This window comes from Xyrauchen texanus, chromosome 29 (genome assembly GCF_025860055.1).
Source record: "Xyrauchen texanus isolate HMW12.3.18 chromosome 29, RBS_HiC_50CHRs, whole genome shotgun sequence".
Classification (NCBI taxonomy): Eukaryota; Metazoa; Chordata; class Actinopteri; order Cypriniformes; family Catostomidae; genus Xyrauchen; species Xyrauchen texanus.
The window spans coordinates 35,206,567-35,232,412 of record NC_068304.1 but is presented as its reverse complement, the minus strand read 5'-3'; the positions used below and the strand labels follow the sequence as shown (position 1 = coordinate 35,232,412).

Below are 25,846 nucleotides of genomic sequence, written 5' to 3'. Positions count from 1 at the left end.
AATGTGTGGGATGTACCGGGACAATTCCTTCAACACAAGCTTGGACCGTAGCCGGGTGTACATCCCAAATTACAAGAAACAATTTTAAGGCACAGAAATGATAAATCACTCTCTTACTTCTACTTGTTCCCAAACACATTTGCCTCTGTCATTTATACCCACTTCTATTGATTATTATCTTAATACAGGACATGTTTTGTGGTTATCAATAATGCAGTACACCATACTCATTCATTAACCCTATAAAACATTGATGTATTTCATGTAACTTGCATGTTAGCCTGATATGCATTAAACAAAAACTCATAAAATGTTAATGCAGTTTAATTGAGAAGACAAATACTGTCAGAGCAAAATAAACTTGGGTTTCATGTGTATATTTTCTTTTTTTTTTTGCCTCCAATTGAACCACTACTTTATATGTGGTGTCATATTAAATTTGTTAAGTCGGCACTAATAAAATAAAAATGTTATGTAGCACATGTGCTTATTTACATGACGTGGTGCCTTGTACAATCTGGCGAATTCTGTCTGTATCAGCTTTTAAAGCAGCATTGTGTGGGTCGATCTCTAGAGCAGCCTGAAAATCCTGAAGACCTGAAAAAGGAAAACCATCAGATTTAATAGTGAAATGCTTTAGAGGGGTTTTACTGCACTCGCTAGGGTTGTGCACCATTTAATATTCAATTGAGAACTGAATTTATAAAATAAATTAATTTAAGCAACAAACAGGATGCAAATAATTAAATCAAATTTAAAGGACTACTCCCTGTTCAATACATGTTAAGCTCGATCAACAGCATTTTTGGCATAATGTTTACCCCAAAATGGGGCCAATTTATGGAGGGTTTAAAGGCAGTCCTTTTCGTTTGATAAAAGTACTTAAATAAATGTTTCTGTTAAATCTCATGCATTATTTGAGCTGTGAAGTTGTGTAAACCGTAATTGTTATTGGTAGTTAAAGGGGTTATAATGTTACGTTGTCATGGCAAAAAAGTTTTTAAATCAGATTTTTACACAGAAAAGATTTATCACACTAAAATCATATTAACATGCATATTGTTTACGTCATGTGGCTATACTTTTAAAACAGTGAGTATTTAAACATTTATGGTCTGGCCCCATTCACTTCAGTTGAAATTAATTTTTGTGGTAATCAACATTATGCCACAAATGCTTTCAATCAATCTCAACTTGTATTGAACCCGGAATATTCTTTTAAATTTATGGTACAATAAAAATGGAATTAAATAAAAACAATCATAAATCAAAGCAAATATAACAATAGTGGGAGCTCCCAAAATGCTCTATTCACCTCAAATGTTGCTGTCAATATTATTTAAAAAAAAAAAAAATAGCTAAATTAAAATCTGTTTTGATGGCTGGTTAATTGTTTTGACAGTATTCATTTTTGTATTAGTAGAGAAATATTTGTAATCAGCTGAGAAAAAATATATTAAATATATCATGGAATAAATAGGCAGAAGTAATTATTATATATTACAAAGTGACTACTATTATTAAATAGTTATTATTAAAAATGTGTTATTTGCTACACATACAGTCAATCATAACTAAGTCTCATATAAATCCAGTACCTTCCACATAGAGCTCAAGCTCACAGAATGCTGTTCCACGTCTCACGTGAGCTTTCAGACGAGCTGTGGCATTTGCAGTGACCGCAGGCGTGAGCAACTCCAGCGCCTGTAAAAATAAGAAAGATGAAAAAATCCACTTAGTATTTAAAGTAGTATATAAACATAATAAAACTGACCTGAGAGCTGTCCTCAATGGCTTTGTGACAATTTCTCAGTTTGAGATGACAGGCCGCTCGATTGGAAAACAAAGCTGCAAACTTCCTGTTGAGTTTGATGGCCAGATTATATGCATTGATAGCAGCCTGATAGTTTTCTGCCATGAAGAATTTACTGCAGAAAGAAAGTGAGGCGTAAATGCTGTGGATAGTATCATAATAACAGAGCTCAATTCACCTTTCTGAGCAACTTTTAAACAACTGTTGTCAAGGTTATTTTTAGTGGATGTATGAAGTCAGTTCCCAAAATTTCACACAGGTGTCCTACCAGAGTAAATACAGCTGTAGTACAAAACATGTTCCACATGTTTGACAACCGCAAAGCATTCAAATGCTTTTTGCCTGCATTTTGAAGAGTATGATTATTGTTTAGTCAATGCAAATCTAAGTGTGCTTGTGCTATCTTTTCACAATACAATGCCATTTGGTTTGATATTTTGTTATCTAATGCAATGATATCCATATAGTTTTAATTATGGTACATTTAAAAATACTAGAGTCAATAATTCTCTGTGTGTGTGACAAGAAAACTCACTCTCCCTTCTCTTTGAGCCACTCTGGGTTTCTCTCTTCCTCGCTCAGGTCATTTATTTCGGCCAGGTCAGCGTTCGCAGCTCTCCTGGCCTCTGCCTGTTTCCTCAACCACTGCTTGCACACACAAACACACACAGTTATGGTATTGTATGTGACCTCTGACATCATTAGTCATTTTAACCTCATGTTAAAGTGATAGTTCTCCCAAAACTGAAAATTCTCTCATCATCTGCTCACCCTCATGCCATCCCAGATGTGTAAGACTTTCTTTCTTCTGCAGAACACAAATCAAGATTTTTAGAAGAGATATCTCAGCTCTGTAGGTCTAAACAATGCAAAGTGAATGGTGACTAATACTTTGAAGCTCCAAAAATCACATAAAGGTAGCATAAAAATAATCCATATGACTCCAGTGGTTTAATTACAGTCTTCTGAAGTGATCCAGTAGCTTTTGGGTGAGAACAGACCAAAATATAAAAATAAATTTCACTGTATCTTTCCAGAGTATATCCTTTCATATCTAGGCACGGTGATAATTTCAAACTTGATTACACTTCCCAGTGCTTGACGCATGCACAGAGGGCTAGTTGGCACTAGGAAGTGTAATTAAGCTTGAAATCATGATCGCCAAGGAGACTGTAGATGTCAAGATTTATAGTGAAAAAGGAGTCATATTTTGGCCTGTTCTCACCCAAAAACGATTAGATCCCTTTTGAAGATATGGATTAAACCACTGGAGTCGTATGGATTACTTTTATGCTGCCTTTATATGCTTTTTGGAGCTTCCAAATTTTGGTCACCATTCAATTGTATTGTATGGACCTACAGAGCTGAAATATTATTTAAAAAATCTTTGTTTGTGCTCTGCAGAAAAAGAAAATCATACACATCTGGGATGGCATGAGGGTGTTTAATTGATGAGGGAGAATATTCATTTTTGGGTACTTCCAGAACCCAGGTGGCTGAAAAACTAGGCGGCCACTGTTGCACTCTATAGTGATAGATGATATTTACATTAAGTGTGAATAGCAAGAAAAAGCATATTCTTTGCATAAGTGCAAATAGTATTAGATGCTATTTGCAACCCAGTGAATAGTGGCAGATACTATTTTCACCTCTGATTAAATAATAACATACAGTATAGGGGCATCACTGCCGTGTGTTTATTTAGAGTTCTGAAGACACCCTACACCAACCCCTACCCCTAAACCTAACCCTAACCTTCCCTTACAAAAACTAACCATGGTTTTACTACAGTAACCATAGTATCACCACAAAAATGTGTAGTGTAATACCACAAAATTAAAACATGGTTACTATATTAACTATTATGGTTAATTACATAAAAAATATGGCTTTCGCCAGAAAAAGATGGTAACTACAATATTACTGAAGTAAACCCAGGGTTAATTGTACCCAGATCAAATCTTTCTCTCAACTCCCTGACCTTCAATGTGATCAAATCACTGCAAGGCAATCAACATTTATATTGAATTTTATTCATTATTAAAAGTAGTTAAGGAAATACTTAATTAAGGAAATATTAAGAGTGGAGACAGAAAGCAGGATGGGAAAAAGTTGGACAAAAGGCGGAATCGATCCCGGGTCGTCTGGACAAGAAAAACCATCCACATCACCGTTATACCCCACGCCGCTACAGTGATACTATGAAGTGCAGTTTCTCTTCTATTTCTGTGTTTCCGCCTGACTACTGGAGTGCAAATAGCCAAGCTGTGTGACAGGTGTGGCAGTAATCTGCAATTACGGTTTCATGAATATAATATGATAAAAACTAGAATTCATTATTATAATTATTTTGAGACATCTTCAAGCAGACTCTTTAATCCAAAGTGCCCTGCAGTACGTATATAACAGGAAGGGAAAGTCCACTTGAAATAAGTAAGAGATTAACAATGAAGTATGTAATGTGATTATCAACTGATAATAAAATATTTTCTCCTATCCCATCTTAATATGCAGAGAAGCACAGATCTGACCTCTTCCTCTTCCGGGACTTGAGACTCTCTTAGGGCAGAGGGAAACATGCGTGGGGTGAAACTGATCTTAATACAGCCAGCTGATCTGGGAGCAGGTAGAACTTTAGGCTTCTTTTTGCTGCTTTTTTGACCTAGGAAGAAAGAAAGGCAACAGGTAGATTATTTGGAACTGTGCGTTACATATTCTGACTACTGTTTCAAAGTGAACAGGAATCAGGTTATCCTTTTGGGTTTAAATGGGGGAAGGAATCAAAAGAGGCTGTTGTGATGACAGTGCTCCCTGAGAGAAGCTAACTTCTAACATTAGATCTGCAATCTATTTTTGTTTACCAAATGTAGTATTACCAGAATTGTGCAATTGTCTCGCTGCAGGTGTTGTGTTTGCACGCTCTGGGTTCTGAAAAATGGGTTTGTTGTTATGTTTGCCGGATTCCTGCTGTTTCAGCTGGTTCTCCTTTTCTTCTACTGGTTTCCGCTGTGTTTCTCTCCAAACCTCCAGCTCTGCAGTGGCTCTCGCACATTCATCTTTCTTCACCTTCTGAATCATGTCTTGCTCCTCTTTCTCAAGCTATAAAAAGGCAGAAAATACAGTAAGTTAAAGTTCAAGATTAGATATGCTAATAAGTATGTCTAAATCTTAAAACCTGTCAAGAACAGAACCTCTGAAGCAAACTTATTCTGATTTTTAATCAAAAGTGACTGTTTTTTCTATTATTGAATTATTATTAAAGGGAAAGTTCACCCAAAAATGAAAATTCTCTCATCATTTACTCACCCTCGTTCCATTCCAGATGTGTGTGTCTTTCTTTCATCTGCTGAACACAAACAAGCTTAATTCAAGCTTATTTTTTTTTGAAAAATATTTAAACTCTGTAGGTCCATTCAAGTTTATGGTGACCAAAGCTTTGAAGCTCCAAAAAGCACATAAAGGCAGCATAAAAGTAATCCATAAGACTCCAATTGTTAAATCCATATTTTCAGAAGAGATATGATATGGGTGGGTGAGAAACAGATCAATATTTAAAGCTGAAGTATGCAACTTTTTCGGTGTTAAATACTTTATTCTATCCCAGCTTAATATGCAGATGACTATAAGTGAGGTTCATTTTCTCGAAAACAGAAAGCATTCTTTCTCAGTGGCCCTTTGAAAATTTCCATTTGTTTAGAACAACCCATCTGACTCCATCCAACAACATTGCTAAACCAATGGTGTGAGTTAGGGGGCGGGACTATCTCTTTATTTGACCAACGGCAGACAGTATTCAGAAAGCTGTTTTGAAAACAACGTTTATTTTTTGCCATTTCTGTTTGGTTGTGCTAGTGGCGAAGAAATTACTTCAGTTTAGTCTTTTTTTCCTATAAATTCTCCTCCATGCCCAATAGATGGTGATATGCACAAAGTATATGAATCACCAAAAACAAAAGAATAATAATGTGAAAGTGGAGATTGTAAGTAAAAAAGGACTTAAATATTGATCTGTTTCTCACTCTGATGTGGGTTTAATCACTGGAGTCGTATGGATTACTTTTATGCTGCCTTTATGTGCTTTTTGGAGCTTTAAAGTTCTGGCCACCATTGAATGGACCAACAGAGCTGAGATATTCTTCTAAAAATCTTAATTTGTGTTCTGCAAAAGAAAGATACACATCTGGGATGGCATGAGGGTGAGTAAATGATGAGAGAATTAAAATTTTAGGGTGAACTATCCCTTTAATAAATCAAGATAAACAGAAGTGAAAATGAAGAGACACCAGTGAACTTGAGACAAAGAATACGGTTCATACCTTCATCATGGTCTCCAGCGCATATTTCCTCTCCTGCTGAATCCTGTTGGCTTTGGCTTTGGCCTTTTCTACTGCTTTCTCCTGAACTTTGAGATTTGCTTGTTCTCGAGTCAGCCTCTGTTTGTCTTTATCTTTGGAATAGGAGATAGATAGAGGTAGCTTTAAAATGAATGGACGTCTCAAATACAACATCCTAAGTAGCTATATTCCCATGCTGGGAAAGAAAGAAAGAAAGAAAGGTCTCCTACCAATATTTTTAATGAGCTGCTCCCACAATTCTTCTCTTTTCTTCTGCAATGTGAAAACTGCAACACCATTTCCAATTTTGGCACCACTTTTTTCATCATCTATTGGTTGAAATAAGAAGGCTTCGAATAAAAACGGGGGGAAACTGACCTGCAAAATAATTCAAAACATGTGTCGGGTGCAAGATGGCCTCACGTGATCTCTCTAAACACGCGATTGCACTTTTAAGTTAGCATATTTGTTTAACGTGTTAAATTTTACCTTCAGATACTCATCCGTGCAAAGGACATCGACTTTAGTGGTCTTTACTCCTTTTAAAGGTACACTGATGTAAACTGTGCTCTGGCTTTGAGTCCATGTGTAATCGCTAACTATCAGCGGCATCTTGACTGTCTGAGCGCGATGTAAACACTGGTTGCTACGACGCGGCGGTGGTTGTTAAGGGGCGGGGCGAATGAATGTTCCGCGGAAGAAGAAAAAAACAGCCAATAAGTAAATCGTACATAATAATTAGGGGTTAATAACAATAATGCTGATAAGTAATATAAAATAAAATAACATTTACATCCATTTGAAAAACAAGCTTTATGGCTTTGACAAGTTTGGGTTCAGATGTTGAATTTCTGAAAGTTTCAATATAATTAATAAAAATAAAAAATAAATACAAATCTCATTTTGTGGATGTAAAACTTCAAATAAAACAATTAATAGATTTAGAATATTCTTCTTATTTCGAAATATAAACAAATATAATGTATTTTTATATAATGTATTGTTTTGTGAGAATGTATGAGTCGCCATGAAAATGTATTGTTTTGTTTTATTGTAAATAAAATATATTTTTATGGTAGAGTCCAAATGTTGGAGTGAATTAGCGTTGGAATTCCTGTTAAAAGGGTTTCTTAAAACTTTTAAAATGGTTTTTTTTTTTTTTCATTGAGATGTCACTGGAAGTTCAGATTTTATGAAGCGTTATACTATTTGTTTACAAGTGAAGTTCTATGTGAAGGTTAATTTACCAATCAGTTGCACTGAAGATCCTTTTCACTTATCAGCAAAACTATATAAAAGTATATTCATATTAATAAGTTTGTTTCTATTTAATATATTATGTTTGGTGTTCATAATGATTTGTTACTGTGAGAGTTCACATTCTAAAGAGAGCTGAGAAACTCCTATTGTGAAAGGAATTGACAATGTATAGCAGGAAATCTTTTAAAACCCAGTTTTATTAAAAGTACAGTGTGAAGTGACACCAAAACAAGACACTTGAACATTGGCTTTGCCCAGGTCTCTCTATTAAAAGAGGCTGTTGTTCACAGAGAAATATGAGTTATCATAACACACATAAGACGACTTTAATTTACATTCAGAAACTGTCTGCATGAACGGTACCAGCTTGAATTAGAGAATGTCACAAGTATTCTTGTTTAACACTTCTTATTCTTCATTATTTACAGTTTATTGGCTCTGTACATTCATTGTTCTGTTATAAAATTTGTTATAAAAAAGTGGGCAGACAATTACCTGCACATTACTAACTGTTCAGTATATAACCATCTAATACAAAATACAATAAAAACAATGCAAGATGAAACAATGTAAGGCACAGGGGTCAATCAACAGTCAAATGTGGCCAATTACACAGTAATTGTCCCTACATTATTTTGAAAGAAACATTATGTCCCTCAGATATATTATTACTGCACAATCCACACACAGTGGTAGTTTCAGATTATCATCAAGAGTTCAGCTCCACAAAACGTTAAAGTGCCTTTTTAATACACAGAATTTACAGGCTTATCTTATATAACAATTGGGGGATAGAAATCAAATATTCAGCATAATGTTTTCTTTTGTGATTGGCACTGTTACAATATAATTAATCTGTTAAAGTGTGTAAACACGTAATACCCAACACAACAACATCTTCAGGGCAAAACGTGTGGACACATTTGGACAATCAAATGGAAGAGAGCAGGACTGCATTGCACTATGTCACGTTTCCCACTCTCTAAGTTAAAAGACACACAAAACAATGTAACACATTATTGTAACATGTTACCATACCAAATCCAAACTATATTCATCATGAATGTAGCTGGATTCTGTTTCTAATGAGTCTAAAAAGTGAAAAGTGAATACATTTGAGGTGATACATGAATCTCAGGGAAACACGTTCAGGTCACATTTCATTCAGGTCAATTAAGCATATTTTTAGGACATTTTGTGGGACACCAGACAAGAGTTTTTGCATTTTGACATTATTATAATGAGAATTAAGTGCCCCCTCCCCATAGACCTCATTCTCATTCTCACGCTAGCGCCATCTTTGATTTTGAATGACAAAGATGCTGTGAGGGATAGACGTATAGTCTTTTCAATGGGGCGTACTGCAGTTTAAAGTGTTTTTGGATTTTTCCTTGGACAGAACATTGATAAAATATCTGTCCAAGAACATTCAGTAAACAAAGAACTCCAGACAACATGAATTGTGGAAAATCAGATGTGATCTAGGAGCTTTATAACGCTGGTGCCATTGATGAGATAAGAATATTCCTCACAGCCTCGTTGTCATTCCCATTAAAAATCAAAGATGGCGATAGCTTGAATAAGGTCTATCTTTTTACTGTTATGCAAAAATCCTCCCTCATTCTGTACTATGAAATAAGTATATTATTAATATTTGAATTAATTAACTCTGATTAAATTTCAGAGACAGATGGTCAAAAGGGCTGATCTACACAGGTTTTTGGTTGCATAAATATATTTGCATGCTATTTAATGAATCATGTCCAGAAATAAGGCCTTCAAGTAACAAACCTCCCCTGTCTTGCCCTAAAATAAAACGATTTTAGTTTCATATCGTTTAATATATTTTAGTTTTAACCCCCTCCATACTTGTTCAAACTTGTAGCTCTGCTGCTACTTCAAGATTCATTTGTTCAGTATGCAAATATTCCAAAGCAACGAAAAGTGCAATACAGCACACACTAAATCTAAATGCTGTTACAGATCACCATCGGCAGTTACACGAGTTGGTTCTCTGGACACTGGTCCGATAATAGTCTACAGTCTAAAACAACAGCAACATTCAATGGGAAAGACCCAACCATGTTAAAAATCTTGTAGATTATTTCCAGTTGCAGAGTTTTCCGATTCACCTGCTTAAAAGTAGAGCACGTTTCTGGATAAAGAGAATGAAAAGATGCTTGTTATATTTAGAGTTGTTGGAGCTGTATGAAACTTGGATAGACACTGTAAGATTTACAGTTAATAAAGGCAAATTCGTAAGACAACAGAATAGAAAAATAATAATAATACTACTAATAAAAAAACACAACCATTATAAAAAATAAAGTGTTTGTAGCTTCCCCCATAGGGGGGATGGCTAATAACTTCCACAAATATTAAAATATAACAGCTCATTTACACATAAAGCCTTTAATGTGAGAAAGCTGCTGAAGACTTGAAAGCTGCATGCACTTTGTAATGTGACACATGCATTGCTCTGCAATATTGGGGTTTCCCTATATATTACACTTCAGTGTTCCTATGACACCCTTGAGCATATACACATTTACATTTACATTTATTCATTTGGCAGACGCTTTTATCCAAAGCGACTTACAAAAGAGGAAGAACATCAGCGAATCATCTTAGGGAGACAGTGGTACAAAAAGTGCCATATTACAAAGTTTCACTATCATCAGAATAGTATACAAAACAGATTTAAGTGCAACAAGAAATGTAAATACATTTTTTTTTTTTTTTGTATTTTGTTAGTTTTTTTAGTGACCGGTTAAGTGCTTTTGGAAAAGATGTGTTTTTAGCCGTTTTTTGAAGATAGAGAGTGAGTTAGCTTCCCGGATTGAGTTGGGAAGGTCATTCCACCACCGTGGTATGATGAAACTGAAAGTCCGGGAAAGTGTTTTGGTGCCTCTTTGTTTTGGTACGACAAGGTGACGTTCCTTAGCCGACCGCAGGCTTCTGGTGGGAACGTAGCTCTGCATAAATGTTTTTAGGTATGCTGGAGCAGACCCAGTGACTGTTTTATATGCCAGCATCAGGGCCTTGAATTTAATATGTGCATGAACCGGCAGCCAGTGGAGAGAGACAAAGAGATATACACACATGCGCACTCTTCAAAAACATATTAACGGCACTTATGCGTTAACATACACATATAAAAGTCACGTTCCCACCAGAAACCGTGTATGATAAAGCTCTTTCTCTCAACAGCCTTTCCAGCTGCATCCCTTAAACAGCTGCACTCACGTTTACATATGTATCAGAACAACTGTTGCAAAACCCCGGAATACATTTTTTCTTAAATGCATGTAAATGTGGTCAAAGTCTTGAGAGATCGAAAGATATATTTGGAATTAAAGATATAGTAGCCTCAGAGAAGCAAAATTATGTCCACACAGCAAACTAACAAGGAACTCTGCTTCTATCCACAGGTGAAAAGCTGTAGATCCAACAACACAACTTGTGTTCATTGGAACTACAAATCCGGGAAACATCAAATCGTTGAACTATGTTGGTAACGATAAAACTTGCGCCCATAGTTGGCTAATGATGCTTTTGGGAAACACAATACTGTATGACATTCTGTCTTCCGTGAAACACCAGGAGATATTTTTCCAAATGATCACGCTGCTATTTTTCAACAAAAGCATTCAGTGACCACATCTTTCAAGCCCCCAAAAAGACTAAAAACCATAAAAGTAGTCCATCTTTAAGTGCTTAATATTCCATATTTTCAACAGATATAGCTTTGTGTGAGCAACAGATGAACATTTTAGAGGTTATTCACTGTACACAGTGAATAACATCTGAAACATCTGTATACTTGCTATGTCATGTTGGTTACGAGACTCATGACGTTTGGCGTCACTGATGTGCAATGCGTCTTGATGCTTTCATTGAACGGACAAGAGCAGCATGAACCTTCTAACTTACAACTCCTTTTGTGTTCTGTAGAAGAAAGAAAGTCATACAGGTCTGGAACAACATAGAGGTGATTAAATGATGATAGAACTTTCATTTTGGGATGAAACATTTAATCAAACCTTAGGGGCTTTTCACATCGTAAGCATTTTTGCATCCATCTGCTTTGTTTTTCTACATAAACATGCGCTAGACAGACGTATTTATTGTTGTTGTGCCACATCTCATGCTGGAGCATCATGTTTTTTTATGCTGTTTCAAGTTAAAGAGATCTTCAACTTTTAAAAATGCTTTTTAAGACAGCTGCGTTCTGTTGTATTCATTGTGCTGCATCTAACTTTTGTAATGCAAGAACACATTTGGACTGAACAGCCCCTAATTCAGACCGGAGGATCAGAAAATTTTTGGAACTCGGTTCAAATAGAAGAGAAACAATTGATTTGGACTGGAAGTCATCTCATGATTGTGCCTCGCTGGTAACCGAAGGCGGCACATGTACCTCTCGGGTTTTGAGCAGTTGTGCTCCCTTGTCTTCCATGCAAGAGTCGCAACCCCAAACCGCAGACGTCTCTGCCGTTAGCAGGTTGTACGCCGTCTCAGTCATCCCTGTGCAATCTCTGTGGAACCATTTCTGACATGAAGCCTCGCACAAAATGGCTTCTTGATCATCGTTAACGTCGGTCAGGCAGATGCCGCATGGGTATACGGGCTCGGACGAAGACAACTTGCTCCGTCTTTTAGGGTGGTTCAGGACTTTATTATTGGTCAAAGCACTAGTAATGTCGCAGCTGCCCCTACGAACTCTCTCCACTTGTGCATCAACAGAAGGTTGCGGTGACTTCTTCAAGGCTTCGTTATTGGGGTGAAGCACACCGTTGAGTTTTTCGACACCTCTGTCCAGAGTGGCAGGTGTGTTCCCTCTGCCTTTTTTCTTCAGCTCCTGAGCTGCGCTCTCTTCACAGTTCTGGTTTTGTTTCCTTGGCAATGGATTTTGTGTGGTGTTTTTGTTCACGGTTTCACTCACACCCAGTTTGGGTGTTGGCGTGTTGGACTGAGCAAAGCTATTTTGTTGCTGAGAGAGGTTAGGACTCATACCGTTTCCCTCTTGACCGAAACCTGGTCCACCATCAGGAATGCGGTTCAGGTTCTGAAGTGGAATTTGATTGGCATTCTCTCCTGAACCCAGTCTAAAGTGCTGCCCTGGTGGAAGCGGCATGTTGTTGATGCTACCACTAAACTGGTGCCCATAATTTGAGTTCTCAGGATGCCTGTAGTTAAATCCCAGTGCCCGGTTGAGACCTGTGATCATGGGGTTCCGAGAGAAATTATGGGGCTGGTTTCGCACCTGGTAAGGGGTGCTGTATGGAAATGGCATTCTGTTGGGCATATGGCGGGCATCCTGGGCTGCCCATAGCCACTGAACCCTGGGTAATGGGAGTGGCCAAAATAGGGGTTAGCAGGGGGGAGTGGCTTCAGGGATGGCGAGTTGTAGTTGTCATCAAAAGGGTTGGCAGCTATCAAATGATCCGAGATGGGATTTGACGGAGGGGCAAATTCAGATAGAGGAGAGAATGGGGGCGCCTACAGAGAAAGAAAGAATCTTTTCATTTTACTCCTCAAATGCAATTATTCCAAGAACATACACTGATGCTCACAGCACATGGCCAGTATGTGTTCATGGGAACATTTCATATTCTACCTGTGTGCTAGACTTGCGTCTCTTTTTATCAGGGCTTCCAAGGAGCAGACCAGGACCCCCTAAAATATCCAGCCCACCTTCACCTCCTGTAAAATGAAACTGTGAGGTTAATGCTCTGAAACAGAAAAATACAAAAAAATAATAATAATTTAAGTGAAATTTAAAAATGTGTCTGTACCAAGCAATTCAAACCATTTAGAAATTAATCTTGATGGTTGCAGTCAATTGATATGGGTAATTACTGCTGGTATAAAAAGCAGAGGGAGGGCAATGGCTGATATATTGCCAATAATAACAACAACAAAAACAGCTAAAACAAACAAAATGTTTAAAGTAACATTCCGGCATTGATGCAAGTTAAGCTCAATTAACAGCATTTGTGGCATAATGTTGATTTACACAAAAAAAAAAAAAAAATATATATATATATATATATATATATATATATATATATATATATATATATATATATATATATATATATATATATATATATATATCTCAACTCATCCATCCTTTATGTTAAAAAACAAATATTAATAACAGTGAGGTTCTTTCAATGGAAGTGAATGGGGCCAGTCCATAAACACTAAAATACACATTGTTTCAAAATATAGCCACAAAATGTAAAGAATATACATGTTAACATTATTTTAGTGTGATAAAATTTATTATTAACCATATATGTGGTAAATTACATCCATTGTTGCAACTTCGTTGTCATGACAACACTTATAATCCCGGTATTTGAAATAACTTCACATGTAACTTTACAAAAGGTCAGTAAGTGATTTTATCACAATCAACTCATGTTAACGTTTATAATGATTAAGTCTCCTGACTATACTTTTGAAACTCTGTGTATGTAAGCGTTTTATGGACTGGCCTCGTTCACTTCCATTGAAAATGTCTTAATGTAACCGGGATTTTTGTTACTAAAATTATGTTTTTTATGGTAATCAACATTTGTTACTGTTTGAGCTTAAATCCATAACATTCTTTTAATATCTTTTGACATGACTGTCTGTGTATTTGGAACTAACATTAAGTGAAATCAATTAAATCTGAGGATGCACAGTATTACATCATACAAAATTATCTCAAAATACAATTTTAGCAGTTTTCAGCATCAGTCATTAAAGTTTAATATGATTATAAATATTAAATGGCCTTAATAATGAAGTATACTGAGAGACAGTAGCCTTTGACGCTTGAATGTTTCAATGTTTTCCACTAGAAACTGCATTCTTTATACCATTTATAAATTCCTATATTCATTGTGATTTATTTTTTGTCTCTTAATTGCCCTTTTCAAAGTCCCATTTTAAATTCTTTACCTTCTCTGTAACGTAACTCTCATCTTTTTTTTTTTTAGGTTGCCTAAATAATACGTTCATATGACGTTAATAACCCCAATGCATTATAATGTATTCACGTGTATTTGATCCATAAACTTTTATTTGATTTGCTCAAACTCCACACTTAAGTTCACTTCACCAAAAGTTCCTTTTCCAAACGTGCTCGTGTCCGTAATCGCTTTTTGATGTCTGTCATGCATTTCCTTTCATTTGAAAATGTTGTCGTCTACTTTTCTGCTCCTCACTGAAGGCCTGAAGGCCGCCAGACTGCTGCTGTCGCTCCGGTCATTACGACCGAGACCGAATCAAGCCATTAAAAACACGTAAAAAACACTTTACCTCGGTTTCGTTTTAGAGAGTATGAATCTTTATCCTGCTCTGTGGACATTACAGGTCCCCTCACATGACTCAAACAAACAAAAGGAATGGGAAAATGCTGTAACTTTGTTGTCAGAATGAGTGACTGTAGTCAACTCGTCTGGTTTCTTCCAGCGTTTCGCTGTAGTCATTGAAGCGAATTTACTATTCCTACTATGCTAAGGGACAGTCTATTAATATTCATGAGTCAAATTCGCCATTGGTAGCAAACCAGTGACGTTACCATAACTTGATCAATATTAAAACAACAAAACCCTTCGTCATTGGAAGGAGTGGCAATACAATTATTAATATTAATGAGAACGTACTCAGCCATTGGAAGGCCACGTACAACGTAATTAATATACATTAGCTTAGCCCCTTCGCTGTATTAATATAGATCAGGGCTGCGTTTCCAGAAAACGATTGAGCTTTGCGGTTAAGGGCGTTTTCTACAAACGATTTTACGAACGTTCGTTATTTTTACGTTCGTTTCCCTGCACTCAGGGGCGTAGATTCCGGGGGATAATCAAAACAAGCAAGCAAGTACAACTCCCCAATATTTATACCACGATCAATGTTAACATGTAAATTCTTCACAGTGTAACCCCCCAATGTTCAAGCAAAATCTAGCCCTTGACTGCACTTTACGAACGTGCGAGGACGCGCTTTAAGTGCCACTTTAGAGAGACACTAGCTGTGTCTCTTTTCGATGGCTGCGTACTAGGTAGGACGCGTCCTTTGAAGGCTGCAGTATACCGAGTGGGCCTTCCTAGGACAGACAGAATGTAACATGGTTGCTATGACAGCACGCCACTCTTTAACAAGCGCGAGCACTGAGTGAGAAGCGAACAAAGTCACTTCAGTTTAGAATGTATGAGGTACATTTTAGGAGAGTTATAATGATGTAAAGAGAAAAGAAAATAGATTGTACAGGTGTACCTTTAGTCTAATACTTTAGTTTAATTATATATTAATATAATTATACATATTATATACTCTGAACCCATCTACTGAGGTTTTCATCAACTTGGGAGTTTTAACATTTCTTGTGTTTAAACATCATAATATGGGCAAATTGGCATCATTTTTTTTTTTAGATATTTCTGTTGAAGCAAAGAATTGTGGGTTGTGTGTGCCCACGAATTCCTGTGAAAGAAGGTTGCATTCGAAGGTTGCATTTAGAGTGTTCTAATCTGAAAGGACACAGCCTCCGTGACATATGCGGCCCACAAATGCGACCTCCGGAGGATGCAGCCTTCCAAAGAGACAGCCTCTGTCAATAAATGTGAAGTGCTGAAGTATGACCATATAGTGCTGCTCGTCATTGCAACCAGGACTGGACTGGGAAGAGAAATCGGACAAGGATTTTACATAGCAACCGACCCAAAGGTTGTTGGGGGGGATGTTCACTGTCGTTTTCTGCATATCGTTCTGCATTTTGTGGTCTGTTCTGCATAACGCGCTGGCTCATTTTAGCTTACCGCTGCCCGTTCGGCCCGTTTCACGGCCGACCCACTGACCCGCTTGTTTCTCTCAGTGGCGGTTCTAGCTTGTATGGCGCCCTGGCCGAACCCCCCTTCTGTCAAAACATTTACAACTATATACATATTAAAATATATACAAAAATAGGACTCATAAATATCAAAAAGAAGTGCCGCCCCCCCCTGGGCACTTGCCCATGTCGCCTATACCTAAATCCGCTAGTGGGTTCTCTCGATGGCCAGTCTGCTCCTGATCGGCCCCAAAGTGTGTCGGCCCACCGGGAAAATGCCCGGTATTCCAGATTACCAATCCAGCCCTAATTGCAACCTCATAATATTTGTCACGTAACTTTAAAAACGGTTTTATTTTACCTCGCTGGAAATAAATGTACAACTTAATTCACCACATAATTGCATTTTGTTTTGCAATCGTTTTGTGCAGAACGTTTTATTTTATTCCCAATTTGGAATGCCCAATTCCCAATGTGCTCGTGGTGGCATAGTTACTCACCTCAATCTGGGTGGCAGAGGACGAATCCCAGTTGCCTCTGCATCTGAGACCATCAATCCGTGCATCTTATCACGTGGCTTGTTGAGCATGTTACCACGGAGACATAGCGCGTGTGGAGGCTTCACGCTATTCTCCACGGCATCTACGCACAACTCACCACCTGCCCAAACGAGTGCGAGAACCACACATTATAGCAACCACGAGGAGGTTACCCCATGTGACTCTATCCTCCCTAGCCACAGGGCCAATTTGGTTGCTTAGGAGGCCTGACTGGAGTTCCTCAGCACTCCTGGATTCAGACTCATGAGGTAGTAAGAATCAATACTCGTTGAGCTACCCAGGCCCCCTTATTTTCTAATATTTACATCTTTTAGTTTCATAACAAAATTCCATCAAATTGAATTGCGCAGTCTTTAACATAATTAAATAAAACATTTAATTCAAGTATTATTAATTACATTTTGTTAAAGATTTTAAGGAATTTTGTTATGAAATTGAAATGCGTGAAGCTTAAAAATAGGTTGAAATATTTTTTGAGTGTGATGTAATGTTACAATAACATTGTCTGGATGCATTTTTAAACATTGTCAAAACACCATGTGATTATTTACCTGGAACATTTCTCACAGGACACAACATCAATATAATGTGCAAGACATTTAACTAAAATAATATATTTGTATTATATTATTTAATAATATCATTTTTTAACTTGTCTCTTTCATTAATTTTCACCGTCATTTACGTCACTTTTTTACTTCCTATGTTGTCTATTCCTTAACTGTAAGTGCTTTATATTCTTTGGCAATATTGAGAAATGTAACAATCAAACCATTTTAGCTTTGTTAGTTTCCTGACAATGAATGCATATGGGCAACATCATTATATCTTAGCAAGCACCACTAATAATAAATAAAACAAAATTATTCTAGAAATAAGTAACAGAAAATATATGAAGATTTACAAGTTTCAACATTTTTATTAAACTGGAAAACATTCTGTATAAACAGTCTTATTTTTGTGGTGGGGGTAACTAAATATATACCTTTTTGGCATAATTACACCATACTATTGAACAGAAAGACAAAAAAATTATTATAATAATCTTCCATTAAACAAATGGTACGTGTATTTGTAAAAGAAAGTGGCCAATAAGTCACTGAATATTGACAAATGGAATTTTATTTATTGAGAAATACATTCAGTTTTTAAGGCTTATAGATGTATTTACAGCTGAGTCACACCTGGAGAAACCAAACATTCACTGCTTGAACCTTTCTGGTTCTTTTTGGAAGACGTTACCTATCTCTTCCATTTTTCCCTTCGGTTCATGCACCTACAAAAAAAATTATAATAATAAAATAAAATAAAAATTAAAATTCCCACAGGGGAAAAAAAAATCTTTTGAAAATCTAAGCAAGTGCAGTTCACATCAGTACTGTCCATAGTGACATGAAACTGGATTAATATTACTTCCTGAGTACGATCTCCTAATCTAGGTTGCTAAACCTTATATAACTTTGGTAAAACCTTAAAAGCAACCTGAGACGTTTTTATTCTGGTATTTTAAGCAAAACTACTCCAAGATCTTCTGTTTGTATGTGTAACATCATGCTGTGAGGAAGGAACCCCTTTACACTTCACAGACAGCTGCAAAACATTTGACACGTTTTATTGTGTTGCAATACTAAAGTGCAACTTTTGTAGTGATTTAGGTTTTGTATAGCCGAAGATCTGACATGTTTAATTACACTTGCGCACACAACAATTGAACACAAAAAATACAACATTTCTCCTCCAGTGAGAAAGGAAACAAAATACACAAAATCTCTTTGGTTTGCTTTTGTTGAAAGTCAAGATAGATTGAAAGTACGACCAACATGTAACACTGTTTTTGGTTTCCTGATGTCATTTCAGTAAGCAGCAATCAAAACTACTTAGGAACAAAGTTATTATTATTATTATTATTTTTTAATTGACAAAACACCATGCAACATGTAGGAATCTACGGTAATCTTCTGTGCAACGGTGACAACATTCTTTGGTTTCAGGCTGTTTGCTTTGAAAAGAAAAGATCAAAACATGATTGTGTCTCTGTTTTAAAAAATGTGGTCATCAATGATCAATCAATTTCCCCTGATTGAGAAGAAATTCAGCAGCATGGAATGTTAATTACTGTAATATAATATAATATAATATAATATAATCTCTCTCTCTCTCTCTGAATATAATCTTCATGTATAATACAAACATCCATATTGCACTTGAAATTCTAATGCGGGAAGATGATTACTGTGATTTTTGGTTTAAGGGAGTGAATCTCACATAATCTCTCAAGAACATGTATATTTCAACCACAAAATCAAAATAAATAAAAATCGAATTAAATATATATAAAATGAAATGAAGCTTATTGTGGGTCCTGTGTAAAAAATACAAATATATTATTTAATTGTAAATTATTTATACATCATGGCAGGCAGTATCTGTTGTGCTGCCTTTAATTTAAGCTAATTTTCAGTAAAAAATAAATAAATTATTATAGTACTTTTTGTACTGTAATATTGGGATGAAAATGTAATGAGAATTGTCATTAAGAATAGTAAGAATTACTAATTACTTAATAACTAATTATTAATAATAACTGAAAAGTAAAAGATCAGAATGAATTGAGAATTTTAAAGGGAAATGTGCTTAATTGTCATGAAAATTTTGTCAGAATGCAAAAAAAATTAAAATCTTAAAGGAATAGTTCACACAAAAATGCTAATTCTCTCATCATTTAATCACCCTCAAAATTGCATGACTTTCTGTCTTCTCTGGAACAAAAACACATTTTTTTTTAAGATATGATGTGCTTATTTAAATACAATGCAAGGGGTTCATGGGGTCTAAAAATCCCAAGCAAGATTTAAAGTGAAAAAGGAAATACATTTTAGTTTATTTCTCACCCAGAACCAATCGTACCTCTTCAGAAGACATGGATTAAACAACTCGGACTACATTCATGCTGCCTTTATGTTCTTTTTGGAGCTTGACATTTTTTGTCCCCATGGACTTGTATTGTATGGATATAAACACATTATAAATCCATGAAAATATATTTGTTTGTGTTCTGCAGAAGAAAGAGAGCATAAGGGTAAGTCAATTATAAGAGAATTATAATTGTATTATTATTATTATTATTATTTCTTTGATGCGTTCTTAATGCAAAACATAGTATCTTTTTTATTCTCTTGATTTTTGGGGTTAAATATGATCTGGATATGTTTTGTGAGATTCACCTAATAGCGTAAAACCATCAACTGTATTTGTTCAACTGACCACATCTCAAACATATTTGGTCACAGAATGGCATCTTTTACTTCCTAAAAGTAGCACTTTTAGCCCACGCTCTAAAGCCAAACTGTATGATTCTTAACTCTTAGTTGTGCTTTAGAGTTCAGGCGATCACTGGACTCTGGATGAAACATCTTTGGTTTCATTCACGGATAATCTCATTGTCATTATATCAATCCAAAGACCAGGAAAAAGATTAAACAAAAGAAGCAAACAGTTCCGAGGATGATGGCGTGTCACCGTTGCACATATAGTTGCGTGACCTACACATAAACCCAAAACTAATCTGACAAGTGCTAAACTCATGTTTCTACATCTAAAATAGTATGTTTCAAAGCACTAACGTAACTAAAATGTATACCCAGTAGTACATATCAAGAAATGTTAAGAAAAATAGATATCTTCTGAGGCAAAAAGTTTCATGATCATTCAAATTTTTGGTTTAAGAACATTCACTCCATAATATCAGACTGGAATCACACGAATCTCATCCATATATCTGCACAGCTCTTCACGCGTTAAGGCCATTTTTTTTTTAAAGCTATCAGGTTTTACCGAACTGAGAAAGGTCAGTTTCAGCGTTATCTTGTTACTTCGTACTCAAAAGAAGAATATATCAAGAAATAAAATATGGAAAAGAAGTCCGTCTCCACAGCAACCACACAAGTCCTACTTTCACGCACATCTGAGGTAAAACACACATTCAACACGGGTCGACCACCCTTGGACAAGCATTACAAGGATACCCTGTCAATCAAACCATGTCACATAACACATGGCTTTTCAAATGTACTAAACTTGATCCCTGAGGTAAGAAAGATAAAAACACACAGCTTAAAATAAAACTTAAAATTAGGTAGTATAAAACAGGAACTGTAAGAGCAAAAATATGCACATTCATACAATGGAGAGGAGTTGTAAATAAAGACACAAAATACTCAATTGTACGTTAATGGAGTAACATGTTCAACTGAAAGTTAAACATCTATGAACCTGAGGTAGGTAAAGCTGTTTCTGATCCTGAGTGAAACTAACATATGTCCTAACCAGGCGTGACGTGATACGCAAAGCCACATTCAAAGCTTTCTTTTCGATTAGACAGCCACGACAAGCAATGCACGATAGGACACTTTCTCCATCGTTTGTTTTTAATTTCTAAGGTGTCGCTTTGGGTAGCTCCACCCACCGAGAAATGTATTGGTCCACATGACTGTATAATAAACCTCAAACACATTCTGACTGGCGGTGATTTTATCGCGTTGCGCAGCAGTTTCACGTTCATCGTGGACATATCGCTTCTTAGACACTTCCTGGTTAGGACATGGTGCAAAACGTTGCACACTTGAAATCTCATAATTCAGGACTAAACAAACAAACAATAAACAAAGACAAACACACAAACTCTAAAAGGACGAACATTATTGCTAAGAGGATGTAACGTTGTCACATCACCACGCTGTGCTCCGCCCACGACGAGTGTATAAGTAGATATTAAATATTTAGAACAAGTCTGCCATCGCAGGTAAACTGAGGTAGATTAGAGAGTTGAGAGAGTCTATTCTGTCCACTCCCGCTGAGGTTACATCAGAAAATGCGACTTTTTTCTCATTTTTTGACGATTTTTAAAACATTCATGGTGGGTGAGATTCTAGTTTCTTTCAAGCACACAATCACTTATAAAAATGAAAAAATAAGAGAGAAACAAATAATACATTCACTGAGAAAGAGGCCATTGATTGGACGTCCGGAGTAAAAGCAGTTCGCCCAGTACAAAGCGACCTCCGTGGGTTTCCTGCTCAGTTGTTTATTTAAGCAGAAGGGGGCGCTAGAGAGCACAAGGTTGCTAAACAGGCTTTGGAGGCGGGGACGCAGAGATTCTCTCCATCATTTCCTGCTGCTGAGGTGTCATTTCAGTCACCTCTGCCATGTCACAGAAGAAATGCGGCTGTTGCTCTTCATGGACGGGTGTATCGTCCGATGCCCCGCTCTCCTCGCCACGCAGGGAGGCCGGATGGCTACTCGCACCCAGCGACAGGTTGGTCGCCTCTGCATTGTCGTGAGAGTAACGTCCCGAGTCACCCGTCTCATGACTGCCCTCACTGGAATGAGAGCCCTCGCTGTCACCCCCTGATGGCCCAAACAGGCCCTGCAGAGATGTCGGCTGGTGTTGAGGAGATCCAGGCGATGTCTCGGTGTAGCACAGCAGAGTGGTGCCCTGATGATACGAGTATGAAGGACTGGGGACCCTCTTCACATCCTGTTAAAAGCAGAAAATACTAGTAAACAAGTGTGGAAAGATAGAGGTCAAAACTAAGGAGCCATCATTTTTTGTCAAAAATGTACAAAAGAGCCATGATATGGATGAATCTCACAAAACCTGCTAACAACACGTCTTAGACATATTTCACCCCAAATCAGGTTTTGTTTTGCTTTAAGGGATTGTTCACCCAAAAATGTAAATTCTGCATAATTTTTATCATCCATACAATAAAAGTGAATGGTGAATGAGGCTGTCAGTCACAAGAATTCTGCCTAACAGGTCATTTTATGTTGAATAGAAGAAATTAAATAGTTTAGAACAAAACAAACGTGAGAAAATTATGACATCATTTTGGGGGGGGATCTCTTTAAAGCAAATGAAGCCTGTTTTAAGAACCATTCAGGTCCATTTTCTTTTTATACCAATCTTTAAGAACAATTAAACATTTTTGCTGAAAAATTCTCTTTATTATACATAAAAAATAACATATTCTCATTAGTAAGTAAAAAAATAATAAAATATAAATATTACTTAAGTGTTAAGTATTACTTAATTGTAACGCATTTGTACATCACGGTAGCATTTGTTTCACTGGCTTTATTTTACACTTATTTAGAAATGTAAAAATCATTTTACAGTAATTTTGGGCTAAATTGTTAAAATAAAAAGTCACATAATCTTAATGGTCCTAATAATTTTTTTTTTTCATTTATTTAAAAGTAATTTAATAAATAATTAAACAATATGTGACCATGTTTTCATGTGATTCACCCTAATTTCCCTTCAGTCCTTTGGTGCATAGGCGGAAATCGCGGGGGGTCAGGGGAGTCAGGACCCCCCCTATCTGAGGGTTGTCCCCCCCCCTAAAATATCATTAAAATATGTGTATTGTAAATAATATAATGATATATTCTTAAAATAATTGTTTAAGAAATAAAAGAATACAAATGCAAACGGGGCAACAACAAAAAAAAACCTTGGTGTCCCCTTCAAAAATTGCTCTTGAGAATTGTTATGTTTATTGTCCCCCCCAACATTTTGATGAAACTTTCGCCCCTGCTTTGGTGTGACATGTCAAGTGAGTAATAACATAGCAGCTTGATTTGTCCGTTTCTTTAATGAAAGCATATCGCAAATTGATCATACCTTTTCTCCTCTCTTTAAGAAGTTCCATCTTTTTCTTCTCTTTTTCTCAGTGGTTGGTTTCACCGGCCCGTAACTATTGATGATCAGATTTGTTCCACCCTAAAAAAAATAAATGTATACACATTAATCAGATTGAGAACATTGCTTCTTGCACACAGACACAGACTTAAGTCTTTAAAATCTATGATATGATGTGTTATTTTCAACATACTTTTGCATCAACAAAATGGTCCCTCATCATTGGCATCATCACCTCCACACTCTCTGCTGGGCTCCCATTGGCCACAGCAGTGGGTGGCGTCTGTCCACCTGCTTGTCTGATACATTTGGTGGAACAGGATTTCCTGTGTCACAATGTGATAATTCCAAGTTAGTCTCAGTATCACCATAGAAACGATCACTAAAGTGACATTTGTGAATGCATTCTTACAGGCAAATAATACTGATATACAGACAGTGAAGAACTGTGGGAAAGTGAACCGACTATAGGTAGACCGTTATATCAGTTTTACAGACCAGTCGATGCCTATAATTGCTTTTTGGAAATATTGTTATCTGCCAAAAATCTATGGCGATAGATTAGTTTTTTATTCCTCTATGGCCAGTGCTGGAGGATTCAACGGTTAGAACGGCTTGGTTCTACCGTATAAAGGTGATCTCTAAAGGTGAAATAAAAGCAATCTCTAACTGACAATATACCTCCATATTTATCCTCACTTCAACACAAATTAGTTTATTTTAAATAGATAAATCAAGTGTTTTAAATCAAAATGAGGGCATTCAAAGAAATATGTCCTGTTAGCACATTCTGTACATAGTGACTTTATATCTTGTGAATAATAATAAAAAAAGCCTCATCTGGTGATGCACAGAATCTCTACACCGGCTGAATATATAGGCTATTATAAAAAGCTTAATTTGGTAAATAATTAAACATATAGCATAGTAACAGAGCCAAGTTACCATCATTTTAAAATAAGAGTCCCAAAATAAATAAGTGTATTTTGGACTTGTTCATAGTCCTGCGTTATGCACCAAAATCTTGCACAATAAACTGCATCTGGAATTTCATTCATTTAGTAAACTCTTATTTAATAGCCTCTATGTCTATGCCAATCATAGTAAGTCCTATAAACATATTTAAACCATATCGGCTGATTAATTGGTTATCAGCTGTTTCCACCACATTAGTTATGGAAATCGGCAACCTCTTGAAAAGACCTAACATTAATTACAGGCGATGGCAAGTGCTCATAGAATACCTAGTTTTGCTCCTGCAAGTCAATATGAGGATACAGATGATGATGCAGGTTAAAGCGATACACACGCCCACCACTATACCAGTCATCGACTGCTGATCCAGGTGATAGAAGCCATCTGGGAGCACACAGAGCATAAACACTATTAGAAATCAAGACTTATAGGATATAAAATGGATAGTTCCAGTCCCGGAAGCTGATTTGTCAATACTAGCCATGGAAGGCTGTAATATATATATATATGTAGTATGTTACAATATAGTAACAGTTATGATGTGAAACACCTGTTCAACAGCTATAATGACACGTGTTGTTCTGAAAGCATAACAGAAACAAACGAAAGCAAAAGTGGGCACATTTACTCCCTCGATTATCCAAAAGTGAAGCGCTGCCGGCTCGTGATGTGTGAATGCACACGCTGCACGTGTCCGTTGGGTATACTGCCGTCTCGTCACATTTTAACTTTTTGTTTATCCTCCCATTCAGCTCATGAAAACACGCTGTGTGGTCATGAGAAGGATTACATAAAGATGTAGATTGGAATACAGGTGCATAATTTCACATGAATAAAATAATCTACTCCTCTCTTATCATTGCTAACGTGCCAGGGATTACCCCTCCGCATGCCAACGCTGGCACACGTGCCATAGGTTGATGACCCCTGCTATAGACTAATCAAAACACAGAATGGCTTCTTGTGTTGAATGCTGATTAAATTATCCCGAGTATTAATAGTCAAAGTTAACATTTATGAAATCTTTAGTACGAGATTTGTTCGTTTGGAGTCATTTTAAATTTGAAATTATGTCAATCAATTCGACATGTTTATTCATTTTAAACATCTACTTTTGTCATCAAATACCCAGAGAAGTCTCTAGGGGGTGCTACAAAGTGCTCGATATTCACCTGTAGCATGGGTGGAGCCGTGGGATCGAGAGATGTGGCCTTCAGCACGCATGGTCAGTTCTACAGCGGGCGAGAACGGCCCATCTCCCATCTGATTGGATGCCGAGACCTTCACCAGATACACCTGACCAGACTGAAGATTCTCCAGCAAGGCCATAGTGACACTCCCTGACAATGAGACAGTGGGGTTAGTATTAAA

The 25,846-nt window shown here is 36.6% G+C and overlaps 3 protein-coding genes across 3 annotated transcripts in view; all 3 read right to left on the bottom strand.

Annotated features, from left to right (window-relative positions):
- Positions 1-108: 108 nt before the first annotated feature.
- Positions 109-6,772, bottom strand: dnaaf4 (dynein axonemal assembly factor 4). The gene is made up of 9 exons (XM_052097512.1): positions 6,637-6,772; positions 6,378-6,525; positions 6,130-6,260; positions 4,690-4,912; positions 4,345-4,475; positions 2,349-2,458; positions 1,775-1,928; positions 1,599-1,704; positions 109-597 (listed from the first exon to the last, which is right to left on the bottom strand). The coding sequence occupies exons 1-9, from the start codon at positions 6,757-6,759 to the stop codon at positions 488-490; spliced, it is 1,236 nt and encodes a 411-aa protein (XP_051953472.1). The 5' UTR covers positions 6,760-6,772; the 3' UTR covers positions 109-487.
- Positions 6,773-7,602: 830 nt separating this feature from the next.
- On the bottom strand, positions 7,603-14,863 carry LOC127623157 (pygopus homolog 1-like). Its single transcript, XM_052097443.1, is given in 4 exon segments — positions 7,603-12,717; positions 12,720-12,909; positions 13,028-13,113; positions 14,725-14,863. Coding segments are annotated over 4 exon segments (1,257 nt in total). The 5' UTR covers positions 14,774-14,863; the 3' UTR covers positions 7,603-11,785.
- Positions 14,864-21,919: 7,056 nt separating this feature from the next.
- prtga (protogenin homolog a (Gallus gallus)) overlaps positions 21,920-25,846 on the bottom strand; it is a 45,226-nt gene continuing 41,299 nt past the window's right edge. Inside the window, exons 15-19 of the mRNA XM_052097259.1 lie at positions 25,648-25,815; positions 24,745-24,883; positions 23,694-23,826; positions 23,483-23,581; positions 21,920-22,333 (exon numbers count right to left, since the gene is read on the bottom strand). Of these exons, the coding sequence (XP_051953219.1) occupies positions 21,920-22,333; positions 23,483-23,581; positions 23,694-23,826; positions 24,745-24,883; positions 25,648-25,815 (953 nt within the window). The remainder of the gene's footprint in view (positions 22,334-23,482; positions 23,582-23,693; positions 23,827-24,744; positions 24,884-25,647; positions 25,816-25,846) is intronic.

Bases quoted from the DNA above. Each gene is read 5' to 3' on its own strand.
- dnaaf4 (XM_052097512.1), bottom strand. From the start codon at position 6,759: ATGCCGCTGATAGTTAGCGATTACACATGGACTCAAAGCCAGAGCACA. The intron at 6,261-6,377 runs GTAGGAGACCTT...CCTATTCCAAAG, and splicing joins GCAGCTCATTAAAAATATTG to ATAAAGACAAACAGAGGCTG. The intron at 1,705-1,774 runs GTCAGTTTTATT...TTATTTTTACAG, and splicing joins CCATTGAGGACAGCTCTCAG to GCGCTGGAGTTGCTCACGCC.